General features: G+C 35.8%; 1 protein-coding gene across 14 annotated transcripts in view; it reads left to right on the top strand.

Moving 5' to 3' along the window:
• BPTF (bromodomain PHD finger transcription factor) overlaps window positions 1–18,915 on the top strand; it is a 121,432-nt gene that overhangs the window by 72,143 nt on the left and 30,374 nt on the right. For 8 of the 14 annotated variants that reach the window (XM_045525850.1, XM_045525848.1, XM_045525847.1 and 5 more), the window contains 10 exons: window positions 2,806–2,985; window positions 4,062–6,372; window positions 10,827–10,951; window positions 11,501–11,629; window positions 13,666–13,816; window positions 14,150–14,192; window positions 16,223–16,469; window positions 16,826–16,987; window positions 17,206–17,357; window positions 18,272–18,380. In XM_045525850.1, the coding sequence (XP_045381806.1) occupies window positions 2,806–2,985; window positions 4,062–6,372; window positions 10,827–10,951; window positions 11,501–11,629; window positions 13,666–13,816; window positions 14,150–14,192; window positions 16,223–16,469; window positions 16,826–16,987; window positions 17,206–17,357; window positions 18,272–18,380 (3,609 nt within the window). The remainder of the gene's footprint in view (window positions 1–2,805; window positions 2,986–4,061; window positions 6,373–10,826; window positions 10,952–11,500; window positions 11,630–13,665; window positions 13,817–14,149; window positions 14,193–16,222; window positions 16,470–16,825; window positions 16,988–17,205; window positions 17,358–18,271; window positions 18,381–18,915) is intronic. The other 6 variants (XM_045525857.1, XM_045525853.1, XM_045525856.1 and 3 more) reach the window with 1 other exon arrangement.

The following is an 18,915-nucleotide window of genomic DNA, read 5'->3' as shown; positions in this document are numbered from 1 at the left end:
GATAGGGAGTAATAAAACCCTGGCAGAACCCATGTCTCCTGGGTTTCTTGCCATTTTTGCTCTCTACCATGTAGTCTCTCCTTTGTTATCTAAGCAATTTTCAAAAGCAATTCTGTTAGCTATGCAGTATACTTTGCCAGTTGATACTGTGGTCTGTTTCCTCCTGTGAAACCTACATATGGAGATTATGTAGTATGCAATAAGTAGTGATGTACTTAACTAGCTAAAACTTGTTTGGTTTCTTTGTAAATGGTTCTTGTGAAACCTGAACTGGTAGATTTGTGACACTGTTAACATAGGAAAGTTATCATTGGTTTATCTTTTAACAAGATAAATAAGTATTTTATAAGGCTCACTGGAAATTATTTCATAGGATCTAGGAGCATGTTGGACATAGTAGATGCTGAAGAAATATTTCTGTTTACTAAATAGAAATATTTAATACTTGATTCTGTTTTCTAATTATATTTAAAGTATCCATTATAATAATTTCCAAAAGATCATTATAGTTTCTTTTATTACCATTTTTTTTTTTTTGAGACAGAGTCTCACTGTGTTGCCCGGGCTAGAGTGAGTGCCGTGGCGTCAGCCTAGCTCACAGCAACCTCAAACTCCTGGGCTTAAGCAATCCTATTGCCTCAGCCTCCCGAGTAGCTGGGACTACAGGCATGTGCCACCATGCCCGGCTAATTTTTTCTATACATATTTTTAGTTATCCAGATAATTTTTATTTCTATTTTTAGTAGAGATGGGATCTTGCTCAGGCTGGTCTCGAACTCCTGACCTCGAGCGATCCACCCGCCTCGACCTCCCAGAGGGCTAGGATTACAGGCGTGAGCCACCTCGCCCGGCCTCTATTACCATTTTATTGCTCCAATTATCCATGTGACACCTAGAATTATAAAGAATTTTTGTTTAATTGTATTTGGCTTGGTTTGTCCTGTGTAATAAAATCCAGATGATCAACATACAGAATATTTAGGCTTTTGCAGACTATTTTAGATCCACTTTACTTAGCATAAGATTTTCCATTGTTCAAATTCTGGACTTTTATCTAGTCGGGAACCAGGCTGGGTTTTTTTGAGCCTTTCCTTCCAGGTAGGAGCAGGCAAGAAAGCAGCAGTGCACGTTGTGCAGGGCTCCAGGCTTAGCTTAACTACAGAAAAGGAATTACAGTGATGGCAACAGTAACCACCAATTAATGATGTCAGAACTATTGGTACTTATAATAATGGCTGATCTGGTATGATCATGTGGTAGAGGACAGATGTGTTGAAAAACAGAAATGCGGTTTAGGGAACACTTGACCCGGTGTCAGAAGACCATAGCATTAGACTTGTTTGGCTGCCGACTATGTGTCCCTTATCTCTAACCTCTAGTGAAGCTCTAAAGCTATGCATTTGTGTTTCACATTAATTTTTAGGCTTCAATGAAGAATATATATGGGATATTCTTTATGTTAAGAAGAACTTTAAGGGGGAAAAAACTCGAATATTTTATAGTTGCCTATTTTAATTATCAGGGTTCTCACAGCTGTTGAGGGGCTACCATTGGCATATAAAGCTCATTTTGAGCAGCTTGAAAACTGAAAAAATATCACCCAGTTGTTTTTAAATAAACAAAGAAGGATTAAATGAGGAAATGTCAGTTTAGTTTTTTATCCTTTTGTTACCAGTGAGGTCCAGATACAGCCTGTTACCCTTTTCTGTGATTCTTTTCTTCTTTTACCAGTATCCTCCTGGTACTATTTTTTTGCACCCTTTCTTTCCCTCAGCCAAACCTTTCTGGAAGAAATCATTTACATAAAAAAAATAGACGCACCTTGCTAAGTCCTTGGGATGTTTAGGTTCAAGTGAAGAATAAAGTAAAAGGTAGAAAAATGCCCCTTAAGGCCCAAGATTAGATTCATCTAGCCAGTAATTCTGGGTTTGGGGGTTTGATTATTATTTTTTTTTTAATCAAAAATCTGAAACTGCACAAATGTAAAGAAAATAGAATAATGAACTCCCATGTAACCATCATTCAGCTTTAACAGTAATCAGATTCTGTCATTCTTGTTTCAATTGTTTCTGCCCACATTTTTAATCCTGCAATATTTTAAAACAGATCCCAAAAATCATACTATCTCACCAAAAGAAGTTCAGTATCTATCTCTAAGTGAAATGGACATTTTTCCCATAACCGTCATGCCATTATCACATTCAATAAATTAACTATAATTAACAAATGAATCATCTGATTCTCAGTCCATATTCCAATCGCCCTTGTTGTCTTAGAGACATCTTTTTTACTGTTGGGAGTAAATCAGGTCCAAACAAGGCCACATACTGCATTTGCTTATTTCTCTTAAGTCTTTTATTCTGTGTTGTAAACTTAAGTGTTCTTAATCTGGAGTCCATGAGGCCCTCAAGGGGTCCAGGAATCCATTGAAATAGATTACAAAAGTTTGTACACATACTTTTTTTCTAAATAGTGGATCATAGCATTTGTCTAATAGGGCTCTGTGATGCACAGTAAATTGGGAACCAATGGTGCACACTTTCTGGAATCATTGAACAGATTGAGATAATTTTTCATACACAAAGATTTCTGAAACACGTCCAAAATTCAATGGTAACTTTTGTACTTTAGGTCAGCCAGACTTACAGGAAAGTATATGGTACCTTCGACTTTTGTCTTGTTTTGTTTTAGAAAATATGAAATATAACTTGTTGGAAAATACTTATTTCCACTAAACTAGATATATTAAAGTAAATTGTTAATGTTGGAAATACCTTTAATTACCATATGCATGGTTATTTTTAGCCAAAAATAATCTGGATGAAAATATGGATGAATCAGATAAAAGAAAAAGTCCACAGAGCCCCCCCAAAATAAAAACAGAGCCTGATTCTGAGAAAGATGAGGTAAAAGATTCAGATGCTACAAAAGGGGCAGAGCAAAGTGAAATGGATATCTCAAAGGTTACTGAGAAGAAGGACCCAGGTAAGGAGAGTTGAGTGTGGAGGGCGGCCTGGGGGTGATAAGGCGCTGGCTCAGGGTCCCACAGTAGGAAAGGTACTGCATTTTTTTGATAACAGCTTTATTGAAATATAGTTCATGTACCATATAATTCACCCAATCAAAGTGTAACTTCAGTGGTTTCTACCATTACCACAGTAATGGTAGAAAATGTTCAATTTTAGAACATTTTCATAATCCCAAAAGGAAGCCTCATACCCAGTAGTAGTTGTTTCCCAATCCCTCCCCAAATGCCCCCAGCCTACCAATCTCCTCCTGTCTCTATGGATGTGCCTATTTTGGACAATCCATATACGTGGAATCAGATAATATGTGGTCCTTTGTGGCTGGCTTCTTTCATTTAGCATGTCTTCAAGGTTCATCCATGTGGTAGCATGTATCAGTACTTTATTCCTTTTTATTTCTGAATAATATTCCATTGTGTGGTTATGCACATTTTATTTAGTCATCAGTTAATGGACATTTGGGCTGTTTTCATTTTTTGGTTATTATGAATAATGCTGCTATCAACTTTCGTGTACATGTTTTTTTGTGGACATATGTTTTCACTTCTCTTGGAGATGTACCTAGGAGTGGAATTACTGGATCATATGGTAACTCTATGTTTACCTTTTCAGGAACTTGCATTGTTTTTTGTAACAAGTAGTTTTTTAAAAACTAGATGAGCTAGATAATGTATGTGCCAAAAGATATTTTATAACCATAAAAGACTATATATAATCATATATGAAGGTATTGGGGTATACAATAGCCTCTCACATACTAAGTAATTTTTCATTATGGCATTCCATCATTTTTAGATAATAAGAATCAGAATATTTAAATATTTGGAATATGTGTGTTTTTTAACCTTTTATAAAGTTTAGCCCTGTCCACTGACCAATTTAATCATATATCAGGAACTTTGATATATATAGATATTTATATTTGAGCTCTAGAGTGAAAATGAGAAATATAGGTACTTTTTGAAATAAAAATAGTCTCATGAATTCCTCATTTTAGAGTAAAAATTACATTTATGTAAATGTCTTTTTTCACAGATGTAAAAGAACTTCTAGATTCCGACAATGATAAATTTTTCAAGGAAGAACCAATGGAAATAGATGATGATGTAAAAACAGAGTCACATATAAATTGTCAGGAAAGTTCTCAAGTAGATGTAGTCAATGTCAGTGAGGGTTTTCACCTAAGGACTAGTTATAAAAAGAAAACAAAATCATCTAAACTAGATGGACTTCTTGAAAGGAGAATTAAACAGTTTACACTGGAAGAAAAACAGCGCCTTGAAAAAATGAAATTGGATAGTGGAATGAAGGGCATGGGAAAGACTTCTGCAGGTTCTCTGAAAAGTCTCTCTGAGTCACCAGTAACAACAAAAGCAAAAGAAGGGTGTCAAAGTGACTTACTTAGACAAGAACAAAGCCCTAATGCAAGTAATGATAAATCTGAGGACTCGATTCAGGGATGTTCACAAAGTGATTCCTCAGTTCTTAGACTCAGTGATCCTAGTCATACCACAAACAAACTTTATCCAAAAGATGAAGTGTTAGATGATGTAACCATTCAAAGCCCAGAGACAAACTGTCAGAAACAAAATTCTGTTGAAAATGACGTAGAAGAGAATCTCTCTGAACCTGCCAGTAAAGGCCAGGAACCCAATAAGATTAAAACAAAAGGAAATGATTTTTTTATTGATGACTCTAAACTAGCCAATGCAGATGATATTGGTACTTTGATCTATAAGAACAAAAAACCACTCATACAGGAGGATAATGACACCATTCTTTCTTCTTCTAAGAGTACTTTACTTTCATCAGTACCTAAAAGTGCCAGTGATAGAGATGCCCCATCTCTGTCGAAAGCAATGGACTTTGAAGGAAAACTAGGATGTGACTCTGAATATAATAGCACTTTGGAAAATAGTTCTGATACTATGTCTATTCAAGATAGCAGTGAAGAAGATATGATTGTTCAGAATAGCAATGAAAGTATTTCTGAGAAGTTCATCACTCAAGAACAAGGTATTGAAAGCTTGGAGCCATTGAAATATGAGTTTGTTTCTGCTAAATCCACTGGAAATTGTGATGACATGCTGCAGGGTAAGGTAACTGAAGCAAATGGTAAAAAACCAAGTCAGCAGCAGAAGTTAGAAGAAAAATCAATTAATAAATGTATTGATCAAATAAATCTAAAAAATATCCCTGACAAAAAGAATAATGAAAATCGAGAGTCTGAAAAGAAAGGACAGAAAACAAGTACATTTCAAATAAATGGAAAAGACAATAAACCTAAAGTATATTTGAAAGGTGACTGCTTGAAGGAAATCTCTGAGAGTAAAACAGTAAGTGGTCATGTTGAACCAAAGGTTAATAATATAAATAAAATAATCCCTGAAAATGATGTTAAGTCATTGACTGTTAAAGAATCTGCTGTAAAGCCATTCATTAATGGTGATGTCATCATGGAAGATTTTAATGAAAAAAACAACTCAGAAACAAAGTCATGTTTTCTGAGTTCTTCAGATGCTGAAGGTGACTACCAAGATAGCCTTGAGACCCTGCCATCAACCAAAGAGTCTGACAGAACACAGACTACCACGCCTCCACCATCTTGCCCAAAAAGCAATTCAGTCAACCAGGTAGAAGATATGGAAATCGAAACCTTAGAAGTTAAGAAAATTACTCCATCACCTATTACTTCTGGAGAGGAATCCAATCTCAGTAATGACTTTATTGATGAAAACAGTCTGCCTACCAACAAAGATGAAAATGTCAATGGAGAATCTAAAAGAAAAACAGTCATCACAGAAGTCACCACAATGACATCTATGGTGGCCACAGAATCAAAAACTGTGATCAAGGTAGAAAAAGGTGATAAGCAAACTGTGGTTTCTTCCACAGAAAATTGTGCCAAATCCACTGTCACAACTACTACCACAACAGTAACAAAGCTTTCCACGCCCTCCACAGGCAGCAGTGTGGACATCATCTCTGTTAAGGAACAGAGCAAAACTGTGGTCACCACAACAGTGACAGACTCCCTGACCACCACAGGAGGCACACTGGTAACATCTATGACTGTGAGCAAAGAGTATTCCACAAGAGACAAAGTGAAGCTGATGAAATTTTCAAGACCAAAGAAGACTCGTTCAGGTACAGCTCTGCCATCCTATAGAAAGTTTATTACCAAGAGCAGCAAGAAGAGCATATTTGTTTTGCCTAATGATGACTTAAAAAAGTTGGCCAGAAAAGGAGGAATCCGAGAAGTCCCATATTTTAATTACAATGCAAAACCTGCTTTGGATATATGGCCATATCCTTCTCCTAGACCAACCTTTGGTATCACTTGGAGGTATGTACTTTAAAATGTATTTGGGTGAGGGAGAAAGTTTTAAAATAATTATCTCATAAGAGTATCTCATTTTTGAAAAAAATGAGATTATAATAGAGATAAGACAGGGAAGCGTATATTTAATGGCCAGAGTTAGTAATGGAATTAAGATACAGGAATCTTCAAGCTCAGCCACTTGGTAGGTACTGTAGTTTACTTAGGGAAAAATGTTTAAAGACTTAAAATTGAAGGGAATCCTTTAAAATGAAATTCAGTTGTAACTTTCACAAGACAAAAGAAACATGTTGTCTGGGCACGGTGGCTCATGCCTGTAGTTCCAGCTACCTGGGAGGCTGAGGCAGGAGGATCACTGGAGCCCAGGAATTTCAGGTTGCAGTGAGCTATGATGACACCATTGCCCTCTAGCTGGGGCAATAGAGTCTCACTCTGTCTCCAAAGGAAAAAAAGGAACATATCAAATGTGATTGTTTTTGTGGTCTGACTTTCCAAGTTATTGCCATATATTTGCCCTGGGAACAAGATAATCACAGAATTGGATATTCACCAACTTGCTGGAATGTTTGTATTTTATTTCTGTTAGATAATTCATAAAAGCATAAGACATAAGGAAACATGCCTGTAAATTTCATGAGGCTCATTATAATATGGAAATCTTCCTGATGTGATTTATTTGCAGGATAAGCATTTGTTTTGGAGTTCTCTGTTTCTTTATGTATGAACAGGTAGTATCTAGATTACTTAGGAATTTTTTTAAACCCAGAAATAGTCCTAATGTAAAATTTTCTGGGCACTTTAGGTTTGGGGGGGTGAGTCATAAGTATGTAGCCTTGGCAGTTGTGAAATCATATAGTTTTATATTGGGAAGGGATCCTAGAAATTCTTATCTTTTGTAGATGTGCAATAATTTGCGTCCGGCTACAGAGAGACAGTTAGGAAGGAATAGTGCCCAGTTTTTGTAAATCCCAGTCTGGTACTTTATCTGCTATATCACATTTCACATATGTCCTTGCTTTTACCTTTTTCATGTCCCTGTCTTTATCTTTTTACCCTTATAATTGAGAAGGATGGAACATAAACGTTGAAAAGATAAGAGTTCCGAGAACATCCTTAGAAATTAGTATTGATCTTAGTTGCAGTTAGATTTTGCTAGGATTCTGAAATTATTTCAGCAAGTTACTGAGCAGACTTCATTTCTTTTTAGGCTTCATTTCTGTGTGTCTTTTAATATGTTTCCAATTACTTTAAGTTAAAAATCATACTTTGTCTCCTTTATATAACAATTAGCTTGTAGTAGACCAAAAAAGAATGTAAATAAGTGCTGTCTATAAAGGAATTCATTTATTAATACGACCATAGCTTGTTTGACCAAGTTTTTGTAACTCATCTTTTGATTTGAAATAAAGTATCATCACTCCATTATACATTCAATAGAGACAGCTGAAAAGTACAATTTCTCTGCAGGGCCTGCAATGAAGGATTTGCAGAATCCTGCAGGGAATCAAGGAACTCTTCATTACAATTCATGGATTTATAGGATTACTCTGCACTTTTCTGCTTTCTTCATTGAGAGCGGTCCCAAAATGTATCCTTGACTGTCCTGCAGGTAACTTCTTTCCCACTGGAAAAGTTACTATGTACAAATACTTTAATTAAAATGACCTGGCAGTTGTGGAGGCCAACCTTTCTGCTCGTTTGTATTCTGAAATGGAGGGTAGGCTCAACTGGGAAGCACTCTCCGGGAGAACTAGGCCCCAGTCCTGATCCAGTGTTGCTCAGGGCCCTGTCCTGCATGGCTGAGTTTCAGGAGCCCTCAATTACCCTGTTTTAATATGCACTGTGGCACAATTTGTATTACCTATTTTCTCATTTTTTTAATGGAAGGAAATACCTTTCTGTACATTTTAAACAACAGATACTGCCCTCAAATATATGCTAACATCTTAATTTGCTGAAACAAATTTTAGAGAAGCATAACCTCTTCTATCTGATGGAGGCATGGGTAAATACATAAATTGTTCTTGACTTTAGAATGCCTTTTTAAAAACATATCACTATTAAAAAACCATGCATGTGAAATATATTTTTATACTAACACTTGAATAAAATATGTCTGATGATAAGAATAGGGGCTAAGAATGCCAAAGGCACGCGTATGATCTTTAGTAATCTAATGATAAAGCTGAAGAATATTGAAAACTTGTCTCATAGGCTCGTTAGGACCTCCTTCCCTCCACACTGTCTGTTCCCACGTACCCGTTTCCCCAGGCCCTGATTCTGTGTTTCATTATCACTATGGACTGGCAGTTGTCCTCCACAGTGCTGCCATAGGGGGGGGATGGACATTCTGACTAAGCTAAGGGACTTGCAAGCTACTGCAGGGAGGGCGAGGGAAAGGACAGGAAAGCATTTATCACCTGCAGATCACGTGCAGGAGAAGTGCTTGCCTTTACAACCCGTCCAATACTGAGTAAATCTCAGAGGACTTAATATACATAGGCTTTAATGCTCTTCTTTAATCCTTCACTTTAGTGCAGCACATTCTGGCTTACGCCTTCCTCTCTCGTGCCAGCTTCATCTCTTTCTGTACTGCCACACCCCTTCCCTCCAGCCATAACACACTGGATATGGTTTCTGGGAACAAGTGTGTGCTCTTGCACACTTCCCTCCTTAGCATATGTGTGCCCCTCACCTTCAGTCAGCTATCCTCACACCCTCAATTTGTTCTTTGAGACTCTAGGAAAGCTCTGATCCCCGTCCCTGAGCCAAATCAGATGTCCCTCCCTTACACTTGTCTCTCTTACAGCTCCTTGAGAACAGAGAGACAGATCTAGTTCACTTCTGTGTCCCCAGCTCTTTTAACATAGTCTAACACTCAAATCATTTTTGCATGAGTGATTGAATGAGCAGGCCAATATAATGCATGAGGTGTGTTCCTTCCCTGGTGTTATCTCCATTTTAAAATAGGGGTGATTTAAAGTTATTATTTGACCACAGAGCATGATTGGAGGCAGAAGAGAGAGAATGAGGATGAACTTTTCTTTCCAAATAAATGTTCATTTGCCTTCTCTCAGGAGACTAAAGTTCCCTAGGAATTTCTATGGGTGGTTTGAAAGCGGCAGACGCTTTCCCTCTCTTGGAGCATCCCTGCATTAGTTAACATTTCTCCTCTAATTTAGGAGTTCTTTCCAGGTTAGATGATTTATAATGTAATAACACAATGAGGAGAATCATGGTGTCACAAGGAGAGATAGGAAGTTAAAAAGCTGCAACAGCTTTTTGGCTAGAGCTTTCTCTTTCTCACATTGTCCATTTTTCCAAGGGAATACTAATAATAGAAAGCATTACCTTTCAAATACAAACTTGTCTAAGATTTACCTTCCACGTCTGTTACAGGAGGAAATTATTTTCATTTTATAGGCTTTATCTACACTGCAATCAACAATGTATTCAAGTAGTATAAAAATGTCAACAAAGTATTTTAATTACACAAAGACCCTAATGGAGAATTGACAGCCTAAGGCTGCTTTAAAATGTTTTATAGTGAATTCCATTTTAGGACTTGATGTTCATGTAGTTAAATAAATTCATTTTGAAATGTCTGTTTAGTATTATTTTTTAAAAGAATGTCTAAAATGTTCAATAACTTTGTACACGATGCTTGGAAAAAACACAAACATGGATGGGCATTAGAAAAACAAAACCAAAAAACCCACAAACAGATTTCTTTGTCTCCTGATTAGTAACTAATATAGTACTACCTTTTTCTAATATTTTATTATTCATTGTAGGATTCCAAAACAATACCAATGTCAAAGTTTTATTAGTATTAGCAGTATTCATCATCCAGTAATTCATGGTTTGAAGAGCCACCATTTGGATACAAAATTTTGTGTCCATTTGGAAAAATCGCATTAGATTTTTAAGGTGGTTTTGTTTTGCCTTTTGAGAAAATTTAAACGTGTCCAGGTTTTTCATTTTAGCAAAACTTAATCAGTTAATGATTTTTCCTTTTTGCAGACTCTTCTGTCACATTTAATAACATTTATTTCTCTGTGTTTGCTCTTCATAATTTTCATAACATTTTAGAATTGGGTTAAATTTATAAAATTTTCACAAATTATTGCCTTATCAACCTTACTGTGGAACACACTCACTTTATAAATTTATATGGCATTTAAAGTGAATATAGACCCTTTTTAAGTGTTAGATGCATGTTATGTCTATGAGCAAAAAAGTTCTTTTTTAAAGAAACAGATAATACCAAAGTCTTAACAAAACCATGTTATAAATACTGAAGTCATAATGAGGACAAGGAACACAATCCTTCAGTTTAGTAGAGAGAGAGTGAGTGAGTGTGAGTGTGTGTGTGGGTGTGTGTGTGTGTGTGGGTGTGGGTGTGTGTGTGGGTGTATGTATAAGTATATATGTATGGATTTCTTGGGTTTTTCTTTCAGATACAGACTTCAGACCGTGAAGTCCTTAGCTGGAGTGAGCCTGATGTTACGGTTACTGTGGGCAAGTCTGAGATGGGATGACATGGCAGCCAAGGCTCCTCCAGGAGCAGGGACTACACGGACAGGTAATGGGGGTTACTTTCTAATTTAAGTTTAAATGATAAAATCACTTGACCATTCACTTAATTTTAAGCATCTTTGTTATTTATTAAAATAAAACGCTTGTATTTTAAAAATACAGCTTTGCTAAAGTACGACACATGCTATAAAACCCGAGAGGCATGGGGGGGGCTCACATTATAAGGTGAGTCATTTATTCATGAACCGTCTGCATTTTTTTTTAAAGATAGTTTTTTATTGTAGAATATAAGTCATAAACTAAGACTTCTAGAACCCTATGTGTGTTGCTTCTGTCTTAGGCTTTTTGTTATTTTGACTGAGTTGTGGTACCAGGAGCTAAGCTATGCCTAGCAGCATTTTGTTTAGTTTAGAAATTTTCAGGGAGAAAGAAGTATTGTTGCAGTCTAGCAGTGATCCTGTAGTCACTAATTAATCAAATGTTTCCAAAAGTATTTTCCACGTGTGCCTCTTTTTTAAAACAACAGATGTTGTACCTTTTTAGTCTCTGAGTATTTTAGGTGGTTATTAATACTTTGTGAATTAAATCACCACAGAAACATCTGAAACTGAAATCACAACAACTGAAATAATTAAGAGGCGAGATGTTGGTCCTTATGGCATTCGATCTGAATATTGTATCAGGAAAATCATTTGCCCCATTGGAGTTCCAGAAGCACCAAAAGGTAAGGAATGGAAAAAATTCTGTTCTTCCATTGTTGACCTGTCAGCCATATCTGTTATGAATTGAAATTTGATTGTAATTGTTTCCTAAAACTGTGTTCAACTTATGAAAAACATTTTTTGTAACTGTTATATTTATTTTGTATTTATTTATTTTTTTATAACTGGTATATTTTTAAAATGATATTTAAGTAATAAACATAACAAGATTTTATTAGGCACATGTTGATGCCTACAGGTATTATGCCAAGCATGGACCATGATAAAACCTCTTGTAATTAAAACATGAGGCATTGACTGGCACCCACACCATCAGCTCCAAGAGGGCAGCCACCTAGTCTGTCTGGTTTGTTGTAGCCCTGGCACCTAGTGCAGAGTCTGACATGTAAGTGGTCAATAAAAGTCTGTTGACTGAAGAGTTAAAGCTATTGTGAAATACTTCAGTGCTCAGGTAGAAATAATAATAATCAAGAGTTACTCAGGAAACATTTATAGACCACATGTAGAATAGGCATTGAGTAGCAAGTATATAGAAGAATGAAATTTGGCCCCTGTTCTCAAGAAAGCAAAGAAAAGGTTATAGTATTATAATATCAAGTGTTCATGTGTTCCAATAAGATAAGAAAGTAATAAATGGTAAATATCAGAAAAGAAGCAAGATTAACACTATTTTGCAGGTAATTATAAATATCTGCCTAGAAAATTTGTGAGAACCAAAAGTATTAATGCTAAAAGGCGTCCATTGTGGTGTCCAAATTGAAATATATAAATAAAAGTCAGTAATTTTGTATAAACAATAAAAATACTTAGAAAAAAATCTAAGAAATGTATAGCTATTTGGGAGGCTGAGGCAGGAGGATCACTTGAGTCTAGGAGCAGCAAGCTGTGATCATGCCTCTGTATTCCAGCCTAGGTGACAGAGCGAGACCCCATCTCTTTATAAAAAAAGAAAGAAAGAAAAAGAAATGTGTAAAAAGAAAATGTCATTAGATAGAATAGATAGAAACATACTGTTTTATAAAAGCTAGTTCTCCCAAGTACATACATTTAATTCTTTGAAACTTGATTAAATTATCTTGGACATTCTTATTAGAAAACAAATGACTGAGAATGGCCTTTTTGAAAAGAACCCAATAAGGCAACGCCTTCCCTAGTAGATGTCAAATTTTAGCTTAATTAAAGTAGTGTTGTCCTGGAATAGAAACAGTAGTCTCTGTTGATAGACAGAGGTATAGATGGGAGAAGACGATCCTGACAGGTCTTCAATCTCCTTGACCACACAGCCTTCAATGCAAATCAGTGCAGTCTCCTTGAATCGATTTTCTTTGGCTTGTATCACTTTGTACCATCTAGGTCCTGCTATTTCAGTTTCCTTCTGCTGCTTCCCTATGATTGTACTGCTTCTCTGTACCCTGAACGTTCAGTGCTTATCCCTCCCTGATTTTTTTTTAAACCTTGTCATTAGGAGGTTTTATCCATTCTGTTAGTTTCAGATCTCTCTTTATATTAGCAACTCTCAAATCCCCCTTGTCCAACTGTGATGGGGAAGTACATATTGCCATAATTGTATGTGGCAAGGACACCCAACCGAACTGTGAGAGGAGCATTCTAGGCCTTTGAAGGATGTTGCATCTGAGTTGGGGTCTGAAGAGTCAAATGAGGGGCTGTGGGGCTAGGAATAGTGTTCCAGGCAGAGGGAACAGATTGTATAAAGACTCATATGCCTCTTATATCAGAGGTCAGCAAACCATGGCCCATGAGCCTTGGCCCACTGCCTGCTTTTTTATTATAAGTAAAATTTGATGGGAACACAACCACATTTACTCATTTAAGTATTATCTTTGGCTCCTTTTCATGATACAAAGGCAGAATTGAGTAGTTGTAACAGAGACCATCTGGCCTGCCTCGTCTTTATACCATCTGGCCCTTTAAGAAGAAAAAGTTTGCCAACCACTGTTTTTTATGATTGAAGATGCCAGAAATACTCTAATTTTTAAAGCAATATTGCTTTTAAAATACTCTGATTTCTTTTCCAAAGAAACACCTACACCTCAGAGGAAAGGCCTTCGATCAAGTGCATTGCGGCCAAAGAGACCAGAAACGCCCAAGCAAACTGGCCCTGTTATTATCGAAACCTGGGTAGCAGAAGAAGAGTTGGAATTATGGGAGATCAGGGCGTTTGCTGAGAGGTAAGGAAATGGTTAACACCTGGTCAGATACTTGAAGATTTTATCACTTCAGAACTAAAGAGTTATCACTGTAATGGTTTATTCAGTACATCCTAGTTCATTTTACTCCACCTTTTGATTTTGACTGCTAGTTCTATATAGTTTATTAAGGTCCTGTTTCTGATTTTTAATGTGTTACTATCCATTTGTCAATTTCTAATTATCTTAAATATTTTCAAATTGAAATAATTTCATACCTTTATATGATGTAAAAGTCAGCCAGATTTCACTTATATTAGATGCCAGATGCTTAACAGGGCAGTTTCTGATGAGTTCCTCCTTTTTTTCCTGCAGAGTGGAGAAAGAAAAGGCACAAGCAGTTGAGCAACAGGCTAAGGTTAGTGAACAGAAGAAGGGGGAGGACTTCAAGGCCCAAATGAGGAGTCCCCTAAAACAGTAGCAATTGGCTGTCCAGCAGGTGGGGAGTTGGTATTGGTCCTACCTGACAACAAATTTACATCGTTAGCCCAATTCCTGCACACCAGGAGCACAGTAATTATATATTCATATGGGTTTTTTAAAATGTGTCTCACATATACCTGGTTTTTATTAATTGAAAATAGTTCTGTGAATACACCAAGCTATGGTTTTGTAAACAGTGTATGTAGTTGGAGGACATTTGAAATAAGATTTCTATTATTTATTATCTTTATAATTTCATAGGTAATTTCTGGAAATAATTTTTTCCTGGAAAATCTATGTAGTCTGTGAAAAAGCAGATTGTGCTACAGCTCTGTAGGAGTTTGTTGTCGTTGATGATCATAAAGCTGCTGCTGATTTCTTAGCATGTTCATACTGCAAATAATGTACCGTTTGTGCCTAGGAATTTGAGACCCAGATAAAAGATGATTACCCCTTATTTCTATTGAAAACATATTATAAAAGTTTTCAGCCAACTTGAATATATAAACTTTGAAACAGACTATTTAAAAATCACATGTAAACCAAATTATTTGTCTCAAACTACTTTTTTCTCTAACATTTTATAAAACATTTTCCCAAATTCTTATGTATCTTTTGGCTTACTATAGGTCCTTATCTTCACTTACGTCAAAATTGGACATAGCAGCACTTTTGGATTCTATGTATGATGCTGTCATAGGAAATTTATCCTCAAGCACACATACCTATTCATGTAACAACTGGCTAGTTGTTTTATTAATATTTCTGGCTTATGAGTGTGTTTTGTCATCTCCACAATGTAACCTAATGTATTATTTCTTAAAAGTTCTTTAAAATGCTTATTTGCAAAGATAGCCAGCACTTCAATTTTGAAGGCTTATCCCCAAGTAAATAACTGCTAAATATGTGTTCGGTTTCTTGCCTCCTTTTTAACTGATTTAATCAACGATGTCTCTAAGTATTCACAACTAAATTTCTTTTCTTCTGGGGAATGAGAAATTGTGTAAAGTACTTCATATCATATTCAAGTATATAAGGTGTATACAAAAGTAGTCCAAAAAAAAACGATGGGTGTGATGCCATAGGTAAGCAGTTTGCAATGACAGGAGATAGTGCAACATTGGAATTTGATCTTAGTAAACATCCCAGCTCCACCATTAACTAGCTCTGTGGCCTTGGGCCAATTACACAAGTTCTCTAAGCCTCAGTTTCCTCATCTTAAATCATCTCCCACCATGTTTGCAGTAAATCTCACCTGTTGTTTTTACATGTGTAAGCTTATACTGTTACTCATCAGACCACTGTTGATAAGCTGTTAGAAAATTTTAGCAATCTGTAATAAAAGATATACAGATTATCTTTAATAACCCTGTAGTTTAAAGATCAATATTATACCTCTTTGTATAAAATAATCTAAAGTGTTTTTCTGTAAAAATGTTTGAATGAATAACATAAGTCTAGACAATTGTTTTATAATTTTCAGCTTGCTTGATTACGGGTTTGCCAACTTGAATAGTGATACTTACTATTGACATGCTCTTTATGATTGGATAAGTTAACATTACAGTAAATAGACACCTTTTACAGCTCCCTTCATTTGGTCTCTGCCTTGAATCTCACCACTGAGCAGCATGGTATTCCTGTCTCCAGTAAGATTACCTACATCTATTTATTTTCAGTCTGAAAGCTTAGATATTTGCACAATCCAGAAAAACTTGATTACTTTTAATTTTCTGTTATGAGCAAGTTAGTATTTTAATGCACACTTGAAAACATTGCCTTCGTCAAGAAATTAAATTGAAGGGTAAATTTATATGGGCATATTTTCTTTTCAGAAGTAACATATCTTAGAAATTTAGTGTGGTTTCTTAGGGTGAGAGAAATTGTGTCTGGACTTCTTGCAGAATGGTATTGTTTTTATCTGGAACTATTTTGGCTCATGTTTTGTCTCCGTGACTTTTTTAGAAACGATTGGACCAGCAGAAGCCTACAGTGATTGCAACTTCCACTACTTCCCCAACAAATAGTACAACCAGTACCATCTCTCCAGCACAGAAAGTTATGGTGGCCCCCATAAGTGGCTCAGTTACAACTGGAACCAAAATGGTACTAACTACTAAAGTTGGATCTCCAGCTACAGTAACATTCCAGCAAAACAAGAACTTCCATCAGACCTTTGCTACATGGGTTAAGCAAGGCCAGTCAAATTCAGGTATACAACTGTGATTAAACAGAAGATCATTTTCCTTCAGGAAAAAGAATTTTCAGTCCTTTACCTGCTGAAATGAAACATCTCTTTAGAAAATTGTTTTTCTTTACAGCTGATTGAGCAAACAAGCTGTAACAATTGGTTTGTTACAGATAATGTTCATAATATTACATTAGCAAATTCCTCTCTTACATTATTTCACTTTTAACATTTACATAGTTCACTTTGAGTGGAGAGGAATGTTTTTTATTAAAAATACAAAATGAGCCACATTTCATGCATTGGTGCCCTTCCTAGAAGTCACTACGTTGCTGGTTATTTTAAATGTAAAGCTTATTAAATGTCTTATACCCCATTAGCCACCAGCACAGCTGCCACATCTGCTACAACCATTGCCAGCACAGGTCAGACGTTCCAAATTACAGGCAATCCAGTCACTATGGCAGGAAAAGTAATTACCAAACTGCCACTTCCTGCAAACAGCAAGATTGTCGCTGTAAATGTGCCAGCAACACAAGGAGGTAAGGGAAATGTGAAGAGTTTTAATTCACATTTGCCAGATCATGCCGTTGCCATTATTTTTCATTTCCTTTTCACTGGTTTCAGTCCTCGGATCTCACATTTTATGTAGCCCACTATAAAACCCTGCCACACGTAGTTTCTCCTCAGAAACCCAAGCAACAGTTAATGCTTTTCATTAAAGGGACAGTTGTTAATCATTTCTTCATCTTTTTTTAAGGTGTTGTTCAAGTACAGCAGAAAGTCCTGGGTATCATTCCATCAAGTACAGGTACAAGTCAGCAAACCTTTACTTCATTCCAGCCCAGGACGGCAACAGTCACAATTAGGCCCAATACCTCAGGCTCTGGAGGAACCACAAGCACTTCGCAAGTAAGATTTCTTACAGACTTATTTTGTTTTGAAGTGTTGAGCACATCAGGTTGAAGTTTTTAGAACGGCCTCTTCCAAGATTAATCCAGCTAGTTTTGCTTAATCTGTGACGAAGTACTAATTTGGAATAAATCTATTGGTTCTATAAATAAATCTATTTCTTATCTAAGTAAAAATGATACATGAAATATTAATTTTTAACATTTAGTTAATAGCTCATTAGTAAGTTTATAAGTAATAATAATGGCTTTCTAGGATTTTTATAAAGAAAATTCGTTTACATGAAAGAATAGGCAGCACTGGACCACTCAAACTTGCTGTGCAGCCTAGTTAAGAAATAGAATGAAAAATATAATCTATAGCACTATAACTATTTAATGGTTTGTTATTAGCTGATATGTGCACATATTAAATACGTCATTTCTTTGGTACTTACATATGGAAAAGGTTTAAAGTTTGCAAACTTGAAAATGTTCTAAACCTAACTAAAACTGAAAATAACGTGCTCTCTAGTCTCCCTCTTAAAAGTATGACAGAACATTTGGTTTCTCATTGACTCTGGGTTATAGGAATAAATTGGAGCTTAGAGAAGGTAGGACTCAACACTTTTCTGTGACAACTAGTTAAAGAGCAGAGCCTTTTTGGATCTTGTTCATTCCTTTTAGTCTGTAGGCTATTCTTGGTATTGATGGCAAGGAATTTTGTATGATAGCATTTGAATTAAATTTTCTCTCCTCAAAATTCCATCTTTATTCTGATGCTTAATATAATTTAAAATGTAATATCCAAGAACCTGTGTCATTTCTGTAGGCATTTCTATCAATATAAAATGTTTAAAGATTTTGTGTTTTAAGTCCATCGTGCTTTAATCTTTTGAAAACGTTTTAATTCATTGTCCTTTGTGTCATTTATAGGTAATCACAGGGTCTCCGATCCGCCCTGGTATGACGGTGATTAGAACACCACTCCAACAGTCAACGCTAGGAAAAGCAATTATTCGAACACCTGTGATGGTACAGCCAGGTATTCATCCATCCAGCATTACCATTTTACATCTAAACAACCAGTCTAGGACATCCGTAATACTCTGTATTTGGAACTCTACATACTATAAAATACCAGTTTGAATTAATACTTGAAACCATACTAAACTTCTAATCCATTGTGAGATGCATCCAAACATATTACTTCATTTTTGGCATTGCCAATAAGAGAAAAATAGGTTCAAGCATGCTTACTAAAAATGTAAAAGCAGCAGCAAATAAATGGAATATATAGATTCAAATAATTGAAGTAAAGAAAGTGAGCAAAGAAAACAGTCTACATGGCAAAGTCATAGAGAAAGTCAAGGAAACAACAAAGAAACATAATTTTTACAAAGGTAATGCCAGACCTCCTTTTATCATAATTAATATGAATAGGTTAAAATTACTATGTTTAAAGTTGAAGACTGTAAAGATTGAGGGGGAAAAAAAAAACCCTATACATGTATGAGAGACATACCTAAATTACCACAAAGGCTACAAAAGGTAAAAAAATTAAAAGATGAGCAAAGACA

This window comes from Lemur catta, chromosome 15 (assembly GCF_020740605.2).
Source record: "Lemur catta isolate mLemCat1 chromosome 15, mLemCat1.pri, whole genome shotgun sequence".
In the NCBI taxonomy this organism is placed as follows: domain Eukaryota; kingdom Metazoa; phylum Chordata; class Mammalia; order Primates; family Lemuridae; genus Lemur; species Lemur catta.
The sequence above is the reverse complement of the archived record's forward strand: the minus strand, read 5'-3'. Positions and strand labels throughout refer to the sequence as shown.